Raw genomic sequence first — 12125 nt, 5'->3', positions numbered from 1 at the left:
AGGGCAACAGCTCACAGTGCCAAATGACAGCACCCTGTGCAGGCAGGACAGGCATGGAGCTTCATCCTAATTCTGTTTCAAGCAGTAAAGCAAATTTAATCAGCAATGTGATAGCATGCCATCAACTAAGTATCCAGTAAAGAAAAAGCTATGCACATAGCTGTAATAAATGCAGCGGTTTGCCTGCAAATAACATTGTTCTTTTTGAACAATGAACAAGAATACTTTCACAGTTCTGTAAGGGCATCAGAAGAGTACATTTTATTCCAACACCTATTAGTCATGGAAATGTAGCCCGAACCAGCCAACAAACAGTCACAGAATATTTACAAATTTAAATATTTAGGAAAAAGTATTTCTGGAATTGCCCTAAAGTGTACAGGTGAAAAACTATTTACTGGGCATAAAATGCTTTTAAACTGTAGGAATACACTATGCCCTGAGCACAGTACATCAAAATGCTTAAAACGAAATATTAAAAAAAAAAAAAAGTTAATTTACAAGACTCCATCTACAGATAGCAGTTTCTTTACAAAGGCAATGAGAAAAATCTTATTTTGAAGGCTTTGCCTCTGAAGGGTTTTCTCCAGTGTCCAAAGTTTTTAACAACCTGAACAAGCCGGCTGCTTCCCGGATCCTGCTGAACTCTATACAGAAAGCTTGCACCTCTATAAACAAGTCCTGGACGTTGATTATCTTGTTTCTAATCAAGGACTGGAGGAAAACACAAACTAATCGCACCAAACGATTCTGTAACAGATGAACAAAAAAATAAATACATTAGCATGTTAATACATGAAAAGCTATGACATGAATTGTAGCTCTCCCCACACAATACATTTGGAGTTTACAGCAAATGAAACACACAATATTGTCAACATCAGCATCAAATACATGTACTTGGGAAGTCAGCACAGAAATAATGTCAATCCAGAGCTCTAAAATCCAAATGTTAAGAAACATCAGATAAAAATAAGAAATATCTGATTAGGAAGTCATGATAATGTTTCAGAAGGAAGGAGGGAAAACATACATACATTATAATGCCAAATGTAGGTGGACACCTGCCTGTCCAACATATTCTAAAACGGGGGCTTAATCCTGCTCAAATAGAGACTTCCCCAAACTAGCACCAAAAAGCCATAAGAACTGTCAAGTGGCACCTGTGTCAGCAATGATGGGCATAGCTTAATCAATTCCACTAATTATAAGTGGTGTCCATATACAAGAGGCCACACAGTATTATATATCAAAAAGGTCAAATAAGAGCACAGCACACCCATGTTTGGTTGTTTTCCCCTTTCTTCTGTAGCAACTAGTTTTACGTAACCATTTCCCTCTTCTTCAGTTGCAAAATAATGACCAATTCCCTTTACAAAGGACTCATTTTTAATTCTCTGCAAATAAACTGTTTGCCTCTTTTTTTATAAGTTTTAGTAGCTATGCAAAACTACTGGAGCACCTGGCATACAGGGCAATTCATACTTTAACTAACACATAAGACCTTTAGTCATAATGCAAAGAAAAGCAGGATGTGATTAATGTTTTAACGTTAAGTGTCTAAACAAAAGTACAATACAGAAAATACGGATCAATAAATATATATATATGAACAAAAAAATCACTGCCAGTAGCCTTTAGTGACATTTGACACAAACAGCTGTTGTTTTGGCTGGTTTAGAATAACTAATCCTAGGAGATTAAACAATATCTAAAGGTTCTTTTGAACTGCCCTATCAATTCAAGCCTCTATTAAAACGTACAGGAATCTTGTAAAATTTGATATGTGAGCCCCTATTTCTTTACATTTGGGGGCATTTTTATTAACAGAGACAAACCAGCCAATTAGACAGTCACCTACAAGTTAGAAAACAACAGAAAAGATCTGATTGGTTTCTATGGGCAACATCACAGGCCCTATTGCTATTTTTTTCTTTTGACTATGCCAGGAAGTACACCATTAAAAATCTATCACAAAAACGGGGAAAACAATAGAATTTATTAGGAATGTCCCGAATCATGTGCTGCACCCCCCAATTGGAGCCCACTCATGGTGCATGCAGGGGCAAATTGATGTGGTTAATGAAAGAGTGTCCCAGATTACATCATAAAAATCAGGCTAGTAAATATATCCATAGCTGGATATCTCCATTTTCCATTTATTATGAGAGTTTTAATCTAATCGCTTTTTAATGGAGAGGATGACATCCCTTGCAGCAAAACCATTCCCAGTACTCACCCCTGAGCTATGCCTGCTGGGACTTTTCAAAGCGCTAGTCACCATTAAAAAAGCACTAAACTGTCTTTCCATCTTCTGGATAAGAAATCAAATAGCCTTTAACTGAATGGATAGTATCATGTTTTGCATGTTTCTTACCTGCATATACTTGTCCTTAATCTGCTCACATGTGGATATACAATTTGAAATGTAAAGGTGAATGAACTCAGGAGGAAGATCCACTGCTGTTGTAAGTCTTAAAAGAAGAAAAACAGTTTATAAAAAACAAAACAGATTAAGGAACAAGACCATATAGATGATAGGCTGCTTCCCTACTATTTAACTCATGGGTTTCTCCGCAGGTCTCCCTACTCATCGTAGAGTACTGTATTGTGTGCCACCTCAAGGTAGAAAGTACAAGAAAAAGGAGATTGGCCGCACTAGAAGCTCAAGTTCTGGGTACACTAAAGCTAAACAGCGTTGGGATACACAACAATAATAGCAACAAAATACATTTCAATCTTAAATTGCACTGTAAAAAAATTTAAGCAATGACAACATGATTTAGATATTAAATATTTATACTTCATTAAGGTATTTACATTTTTACATATACACTGAACCATACTGTTATACAGCAGCAGCATGCACTTTATACTTGGTATTTAACTTTGTCCATGAACTCTAACCAGCATACATTTAAGGGGCCCTGGTAAATGTTTTTATTTGATTGTATTTACACAAAACTTTACTTTCAATTTATGGCACCCATGCACATTCTTTGTTTTACTAAACACAGCTAAAAAGGCTGGTTTGAATAAAATGTATACACAAAGTAGAGTGTAAAAGCAGATATAATGCAAAAGAAAAACCACCCAACAAGCTTACGGCACTTAATTCTGTGGTGCACATTTAGGTTATAAAGTATCAGAACTAGGCCTATGAGATCAGGAAAAGCAATCCTGTCTAACGCTGGGCATACACGCACCGATAATATTGTACGAAACCTCGTTTCGTACGATATTCGGTGCATGTATGGCAACTCAACAAGGCAACCGATATTGCAAAAAAGCTGCAGATATTGGACGACTTGCCGATCAGGTGGGTTAAAAGATTTTGTGCCCGAGCAAAATCTATGTTCAGGGCTGGAGGTAGAAATCCTATTGTTTCTACCTCCATATCTGACGATTCAGCGCTGAACGTCAGTGGAGGGTTGGATCGAAAATCGCCACGTGTGAGGCCAGCTTAAGAATTGAGGTGAAAGCATTAAGACAAAACGAAACACAGCAGGAGTAAAATATATAGAAAGCAACACACCTTTGATATCATAAATTGGTGTGGAATCCCATGCTCAATGTGCATTAGTTAATGAATTTATAATGAACCAAGCAACAAAAGAAAAAATTAATTCAGAGTTGCAGGTCAGTATATTTGTCAGCAGATGTAAATGAACATGAATGACTTCTTAGGGCTCTGGCACACGGGGAGATTAGTCGCCCGCGACAAATCTCCCGTGTCTTGGGCGACTAACCTCCCCGAAATGCCATCCCACCGGCGAAAATGTAAATCGCCGGTGGGATGGTATACACGGCGGCGCAATTTCACTGAAATTGCACATGTTTCCTCTCGAAGCAACTTGCGCCGCTGCGTATGCCATCCCACTGGCGATTTACATTTTCGCCAGTGGGATGGCAATCCGGGGAGATTAGTTGCCCGTGAACAGGGAGTTTTGTTGCGGGCGACTAATCTCCCCGTGTGCCAGAGCCCTTAATGGTTCAGTGAGTGGCAGATTTAACAGAGGCTGACAAAGTCTCATACTTATTAACAATCTTGGTTATTTACCTTTCTTAATCATCTCTGCTAATAAAATAATTTAGCTTTAAGCAGGTACATTTCATTCTATTCTTTGAACCAAAAAAAGTGTACATATATGGGAAATCTTACTTTATAAAAATGGTTTTGCATCTTTTAAGAAAATGCTTTAAAAAGTACTGTATTGTGAAAAAAATATATTTTATGCCCCCTTCTGGTGATAAGAAGCAGGTGTTTTTGTGTCCAGCCTCTAAAAAATCTGCCCCCTCGGTTTATTGGTTTTTTTTGCAGATTTCCTTGGAGGCTTACTATATTCAATTCACCATGTTCTGTGCCTGCAAAATATTTTATTAGAAAAAGAAATAAACAAAGACTCACCTATTTACAACTTCCATTGAATGTAAAGACATATCCATGTTGACAAGCACAGAGAAATATTCTGTTATTTGACTTGATTGCATTAACTTGAGCAGCATTTCAATAGCAACCAACGGATTATTTTCTACCAAATCTGGGAGCTTGGCAGGAGTGAGGCCAATGTGGTAAACTAACTTAGGGTCTTTTTCTAATTCTCCAAGAAGCTAGCAAAAGGAATATAAGAAGAAAAAAAAACTGGTTAATCGTAATCTTAGTTTAACTCATCTGGTGTATATTATCATGGTAATACTGTGTACTTTATTACTCTTTACCTGAGTTTGCTGAGGAGAGGAAAGTGGGCTTTTGAATGCTTTAGCCATAATCCGCTTAATTTCCACTCCAGTGCTGTTCTTTACACACATGGATCGGTCCCATTTAATGGCATGATCTGGTTCTATAAGATTGAGCCAGGCTAACTCATCCTCACAAACATGAAGAGGAGGTGGGGGACGGATAAATTCTGGGCGAAAGTGGCCTAGAAACATCACAAAGACAGGTTCAGATACACTGTGTGTGAGTATCAGCAATTTTTAATATTGCAACTTTATTTGTGTGCAATTCATAATTAGCAAAGGACAGATATAAAGATATCAGGTCTTCATAAGATAACTATACTAAATGCTAGTCAAATCCTGCAGTGCTGTACATTATGGATACTGGATAGGATCTGTGACCACTTTTATTAATAAGGTCTTTTATAAAGATAGCTTGAATCTTGGCCATAAAGTGTGACGGATACGGTTTTTGAAGCAAACTAATAAGACATTTCAATACACTTCTTACAGTAGTTTTTCAAAATGTATGTATATTTAACTACTTAACTAAATATAAAACCTTGGTTTTAGACACATATACAAACAATAAAACAAAACGTACTTTCAATTGGTGGTTTTGGGCCGCTGACTAATGCTTCTATTATTTGCGATGCAACAGAACTGTCAAAGCCGGAATTGGAAGAATCTGGGTCTGGGTCACTAAGAATACTGGGAAAGCTGGCTTTGCTCTGTGTTGGGAGCTCAGACTGGCGCTCTGGAGGGAAATAGAAAGTCAGCAGATACAACAAAGTAAGCTTTAAAATAAAAAAAACAAAAAACAATCACTCTAATTTTTAAAAATGATTTCCTTTTTCTCAGCAATAAAACAGTACCTTGTACTAAAGGAGCAGCAAAAAAATTCTACTTAAGTTTACTTGACTTAAGTTTAAATGATTATTAGCAGATGTAAGGTATAGTGATTCGAATTACATAATCTCTTATCCAGAAACCCCAGAAAATTATCTCTCACTGAACAAATACCCTGTTTATAGTGGAGAGTGGGGAATTACTGCTTTATAATGGCAAAAGTAATGCTCAGCATATGTTTGTTAACATGTTGAGCCTTTATGAGACAGCTTTAGCCCCAATATGTTCATCTGAATGTTTTCGAATGCCTTACCAGCAAGAGCTAACTGTAGTCCACTAATGTCCACTGGTTGAGCCAAACTGGTCACATCCATCACAGCAATCTGCCTGGGTGTCTTTTTAAATAGCTCCCTTGGTGGTGCCAACATCAACTGTGAGAGGAAAAATTTTTCTGGTGGAGTAATTGGAGGCAGAAATCCTGTAAAACCAATAGATATATAACACATATGTTGTATATTGATTTCCACATTTATTTGCACCATCAAGCAAAATGATAAAGGAAGAAATATAAAATACATATAAACACAAATACTGGTATCTTTTATAAGAAATATTACTTTACCTACCCAGCATTACAAGAACAATAACTATAATATAAAGAGGAATCACATAAACAAGACTTCCTGTTACTTTTAAGTATTACAATCACTGACAATGGAACTTTTATGCATGTTATCTTGAAATGTCCCTCTGTCCAAAGGTATTGGCAAAAGTACTCTAGTTCCTGATCATGAACTAGCACTACCAAATCTTTTGCGTCAAGAGTTTGTCCATTGCAGATAATTTGTTACCTAATTCACACTCATTCACTACTGCTCATTATTCTATACCAAGAAGCTGGTTGCAATGACATGGATGGGCCTTACTGGGCTGATTCTTACCAGATGGAAAGCCTTAGTAAACAAACAAACAAACATTCTTTTATAAACTGACACAATGCAAGAGGAGCTCCATATAAATTTAACAAAATAAGGAGCCCATTGCTGGACTCACTGAGCCCTTGCGTCAGTTCTTGAGGCACGACGCCAGATCACGGGACTACTTAGAGTCAGGGAGAAAATATAAAACAAGTTTATGCAAATGACCTGCTGCTAAACCATTTGCCTCACTAGGTTTGGCCAATACTCAGTGGAGTAATACAATTATCAGAATAGTTACATACCGTATATACTCAAGTATAAGCCGACGTACCTAAGAAAACTGGAAAAACTTATTGACTCAAGTATAAGCCTAGGGTGGGAAATACAGCAGCTACTGCTAAGTTTTAATAATTAAAATAAATACCAATAAAATTACATAAATTGAGGTATCAGTGGGGTATATGTTTTTCAATATTTATTTCAAAGAAAAACAGTAAACTAGCTCTGTAAGTGGAGAAGAGGGTCAACAAAAACAATATGAGTACTACCCTATGCTCATTGCACATTGGCAAACTGGCAGCAGACCGGGTCCCGGAGGAGATGTAAGGGCAAATAAGTATTGCTAGTGGGAGCCTAGGCCAGGGCACTGGAGGGTCTGGTTGCAGGTGGCCTAATTTGCACACAAAGGAGAGAGGGTGCTAGTCTAGACGGACCCATGGGTGCTGAAAAACTAGGCTTATACTTGAGTATATAAAGTAGTTAAGTTGGGTTCAAAAAAGACCACCAAGTTCAAGTGAACCAGTTTACACATATAGACACATACTGACCTATCTATCCACTCACGTACATAAACTATATATACCAACATTAATACTAACTGTAGATATTAGTATCACAATAGCCTTGGATACTATGCTTGTTCAAGAACTCATCCAAGCCCCTCTTATAGGCATTAACAGAGTCTGCCATTACCACATCACTAGGAAGGGCATTCCCCAACCTCACTGCCCTCGTAAAAAAACCACCTACGCTGCTTCAAATGAAAGCTCCGTTCCTCTAATCTAAAGGGGTGGCCTCTGGTGTGCGGATTGTTTTTATGGGATCTTGGTTTAGATACTATATTTTGTGTCTAGAAAGAACATGCGCAGTGAAAATGTCCTAGTTACCAAAAACTTTTTTTTTTTTTTTAAATAGAGTTAAGTTAAGCTTTAGTTCTCCTTTAAAATTGATTGGATCCTAAAATTGCACTAAGGAAAGTTAACTCTCTACTATAAAAATATCTGTAGGGGTTTTATGTCCAAGTTATTACCCATTTTATAAGGCTGCTCATATTAGAGCACTTATGAAATAGTTCCACCCTGGAAAATCTTTCCCTTGGCTACATAATAGGAAATGTCAGGTTTTCTGCCAGAAATAAACACTAATAGTCTTTCCCAAAAAGAGAAAAACAATCTAATCACAGTATAATATTGGAAACCAATTATATAAAATAATTTAACTGCTCCAAATCCTATTGCACCATATCTCCCCAAAAACACTACTGTAGCTTTAGTCTCTGGTACTAGATGCAGCATATTCTGAGGTGGATAACAGGATTTTACTAGAATTACCAAGAAGGCTAAACAACATACATACTGTATCTAGAAACCTGTTAACTAGAAAGCTCTGAAATACAGAAAGGCCATTTCCAACAGATGCCAATATAATCAAATAATTCAGAAATAATTGAAAAAAATGATTTCCTTTTTCTCTGTAATATCAAAACAGTACTGTACCATGAATTTGATCCTAATTAAGATATAATGAATCCTTATTGGAAGCAGAACAATCCTATTGGGTTTATTCAATGTTAAAATGATTTTTAGTAGACTAGGCATGGTGATCAAAATTACAGAAAGATCCCTTATCTTGAAAAACACAGGTCCCATACCTGTATTGGTATTGAATATTCTCTGTGTGTACCTTTTCAGATGCTACATACCTTTCTAGCACTCACTCTAGAGTTCTGACTACAAATGAGACAACCCAGGAAAAACATCAATTTTGTTATCTGCCAATATATCTTGCTTGCAAGGCCTGTGATGATAGCTAAACTCTCTTCTCAGGATAGTCATGTTAAGGGCAAAGATACAAGGCCAAGACTTTTAAAAACTCTGCAGCGGCGATTTAGCTGCCATAGATCAATATACGCGTTGTACGTCGTTTGCAGCACGGCAGCTAGTCGCCGCAACTTTTTAAAAAGTTGCAGTGACTAATCGCTCCATGTAACTTCAACCTAATGCCACATGGTGCTGATGCACCAGGAGCAGATTTTGTCCCTGAAACTTGCAAGTTTAAGTTTTCAAAACCGGAATCCACACTGTGTGACTGCACCCAGGTTGATGCAGTGGCTCCGGGTGCGGGCACAGGGCAGATGCCAGTATAGGGGCCGATTCTAAGGTCAAAAATCAGCCCCATGTGACATATAGGCTTAATGGATGTAGCAGATGTTTTGACCCCTGCTATTTAATGATGGCATGTTTATGACTACAACTTCCAGAAAGAAGTTATCACTCCAAAGACAAAGCAGAAATAAAAGATGAGTAACTAATTATATATTATTAGCCGAATTAATGCACAGCTCTCACATTGACATGGTATGGCCTGATAGCAGAAACCAGAGTGTAGGAAAGTCCCAAGCCAGTTTGTTACCCATATTCTGGATCAGGGATGCCCTCCATGTGGTGTATTCAGTCTTTCCACATGTACGTTTCCATATGCCAGTGATGTTAACTACACTCCTGACTATTATCTAACTTTAGTTATAAAACAGCCTATTGTTCATAGTAACTTTCTGACCAGTTTTCAGTTAATTGCCTTCCTTTTCTGCACCTTTCCAGTTTGCAGTTTAAAACCCTGTGTAAAGGTGCCCATACATGGGTCGATTTCAGCTGCCAATATAAGTCCTTTATCTGCAGGATATGGGCACCACCAAAGGGTCTTACAGACAGACATCTGGCACGAAATTGGGCAGATTTCAATCTGTCAGGTTTGATTTTTCCTTTGGATCGACTTTCCCGATACAACGGCGCTTATGTGGCCAACCGTTCGAATTACCCTGATATTGCCCAGTCATGGGTGGGCATATCGGGAGAAAATCGAGTGTCTTATAGCGTACGGCCACCTTAATACAGTAGAACCCCCAATTTACATCCCCGGATTTTAAGTTTTCCCGCTTTTTACACCGTTTTTTTTGTGGTCCCACCAATTTTAATGCATTCCTATGGGCTCTATTCCCGGATTTTACATATGAATTTCCCGCATTTTACACTGTTTTTATCATGCCTCTCCCTAGCAAATCGCTTAGTTTTAAGGTAAAAATACAGCTTACTTTAGGAATTAAAGTTTCCCCCATGTCTTGCGATCACAGACGCCATCTTAGGAAGGTCAGCGTCACCACTATCGCCAGTATTTCATACTGCGTATGCGTACCTATCCCGGAGCGTACAAAATACAGCGAGAGTTGCACAAGTATGGGGAACAGCTGTACAAGGTGCAGATTTTTAAAAGAATACAGATTTTTGTTTCAGTGCTGTACAGTATTCTTTTCCGCATCTTATTAATTTATAGTGATATTCAAACTTTTAGCAAACACATGCATTAAATGCAAAATGTTTTACAGTACTGTAAAAAGTTGTTTCAGTACTTCTGCTAAAACCTGTGAAATAACTCAGTAAAGGAACTGTGTTGCAAATAAAAAATTATTCCTGTACTTATTTCTTTTAAATCATTGACATTTATGTGTCCTTAACACATTTCCCTGATTTTACATTTTCCCCGATTTTACATCTTTTTTTCATGATCCCCTGAAAAACGTAAAATGGGGTTCTACTGTAGTTGATAGCCACTGACTTCAGCAAGGTCCTCTTTTATAAATCTACACTTGCTGACTGGTTGCTAGGCTAACCTGGACCATAGTAACCAGATTGCTGCTAAAATTTCAAGCTGAAGAGCTACAGAAAGTAAATTGGTCCACTAATTACAATATCACTGCATTTAGTCAACTACCTTTGTGAAGACGACTACACCGGGGTATATCAGACTTGCTGCCCTCCAGCTTTGGGTGAACCCCCACCACCTCTGGACAATGATTACCTGACAGGGGTCTCTCTACCTCCTCTACAGCAGAAGGGGGTGGGTTAAGCAGGTGAGCGAAGACAGCAGCGAAAGGATTTGCAGCCAGCGGCTCGGTGCGGTACATCTCCCACAGCAGGTAGAGGGCGGTGAGGCGCTGCGGGACACTGGGCAGTAGGTCGGGCTGCTGCAGGAGCATGACTAGCACGGAGCCCACACGGAAATGGTCTGCTTTGGAGAAGCAGTGATGGAAGGCGGCTGAGAGGCCCTCGAACGTGGTACTGCAGGCCTCCTCCGTCATGATGCCCAGCAGGTTGGACAGTTCTTTCCCACAGAGGCTCATGTTGGCGGGAATGCGGACAGCGTGTAAGTGTAACGCCGCTGCCTTCTGTGGCAGCCGAGACAGCCCGCGCCTTCTCCCGTGTTATTACATGTATGGCGGCCTACACAAGCAGCCTGCCTGTCACTGTTCTTTCAAACACGTGTCAATAAAGTTTTGTATTTCTCAGATCGGCGTGTGTATTATTTGGTTCTGTATGCGTCGCAGCCGTGAGATTGGATAGAAGATTTCTAAAATGGACCGGGATATGGACTCACACAGCAGGAAGTGACGAACTATGCACAAATCACGTGGGGATGAGCGTTCCGTTCATAGTTTTGGAATGTCAACAAAGCCGCAAGGGACTGCTATTGATAGTGGCTACATGGACTGTAACATTTCCACAGTAAAATAAACACAGCCAGGGTCTGTTATTGGTAAATGTTGGAGGTTTCTGGATAAGGGGTATTTCTGAACTGGTGGAAAATTGTTTGTCTAATAAAACATATTTGTTTTTGAGGTCAAAGTTTTCTGACTTAGAATAATAATGCTAATTAAAGGAGAAGAAAAGCACCCCCCAGTGATTGTAGCCTAACATTTTACCTTTTCTTCTTTAAGGGCAGTGGCACAAAGGGAGATTGGTCAACTGCATTAAATCTTCACTATTGTGAGTGACTAATCTCCCCAACTTGCCATCCCACTGGCAAGAATGTAAATCACCTGTGGGATGGTATATGAGCTGCTTCAGTTTTCCAAAGTCGCCCGCAAGTTTGCTTGCAAGGCAATTTCAGCCGAGTGAAGTGATGCGTATACCATCCCACCGGCGATTTACATTCTTGCCAGTGGGATGGCATGTCAGGGAGAGTAGTCGCCTGCAATAGTGAGGAATATAAACAGGATACTACTGGAAGCAACTTTGCTTTGTTTATCCCAAAAGGAATAATGCAATGTACCAATGGCAACAAATCCTAACCCAAATGGGTAAGGTTAAAGCAATACTATAAAAAATACACTGGGTTTTCTGTATTCACTTTATTTAGACTTGACCTTAAAATTATTTTTGGCTGGTCAGCCTACTAATTCAAATACTGATTATTACATACAATTACTAATAATGCTATTACTTACCCCAACTATGTAGCCAATTATAAATAATATATGATGCTGGTCTTATCCCAGCTATGTAGTCAATAATAAATAATATA

General features: G+C 38.7%; 1 protein-coding gene across 2 annotated transcripts; it reads right to left on the bottom strand.

Moving 5' to 3' along the window:
• Positions 1 to 236: 236 nt before the first annotated feature.
• cnot11 (CCR4-NOT transcription complex subunit 11) lies at positions 237 to 11358 on the bottom strand. 2 transcript variants are annotated; one of them, XM_012957669.3, is made up of 7 exons: positions 10536 to 11358; positions 5882 to 6046; positions 5324 to 5476; positions 4720 to 4922; positions 4409 to 4611; positions 2378 to 2474; positions 237 to 750 (listed from the first exon to the last, which is right to left on the bottom strand). In XM_012957669.3, the coding sequence occupies exons 1-7, from the start codon at positions 10942 to 10944 to the stop codon at positions 553 to 555; spliced, it is 1428 nt and encodes a 475-aa protein (XP_012813123.1). In that variant the 5' UTR covers positions 10945 to 11358; the 3' UTR covers positions 237 to 552. The 2 variants fall into 2 exon arrangements, with proteins under 2 accessions (XP_012813123.1, XP_002934570.1); XM_002934524.5 differs by having other exon boundaries at positions 10623 to 11346.
• Between the last annotated feature and the right edge of the window lie 767 nt (positions 11359 to 12125).

The sequence above is a fragment of the Xenopus tropicalis genome, chromosome 2 (genome assembly GCF_000004195.4).
Source record: "Xenopus tropicalis strain Nigerian chromosome 2, UCB_Xtro_10.0, whole genome shotgun sequence".
Classification (NCBI taxonomy): Eukaryota; Metazoa; Chordata; class Amphibia; order Anura; family Pipidae; genus Xenopus; species Xenopus tropicalis.
Note: the sequence above shows the minus strand (reverse complement) of the source record. Positions and strands in the feature narration are given on the sequence as shown.

Coding starts and splice junctions, on each gene's coding strand:
- cnot11 (XM_012957669.3), bottom strand. CDS start 10,944: ATGAGCCTCTGTGGGAAAGAACTGTCCAACCTGCTGGGCATCATGACG. Junction 4,923..5,323: donor CCCAAAACCACCAATTGAAA/GTACGTTTTGTT, acceptor TGATGTTTCTAG/GCCACTTTCGCCCAGAATTT. Junction 4,612..4,719: donor CCTCTCCTCAGCAAACTCAG/GTAAAGAGTAAT, acceptor TCCTTTTGCTAG/CTTCTTGGAGAATTAGAAAA.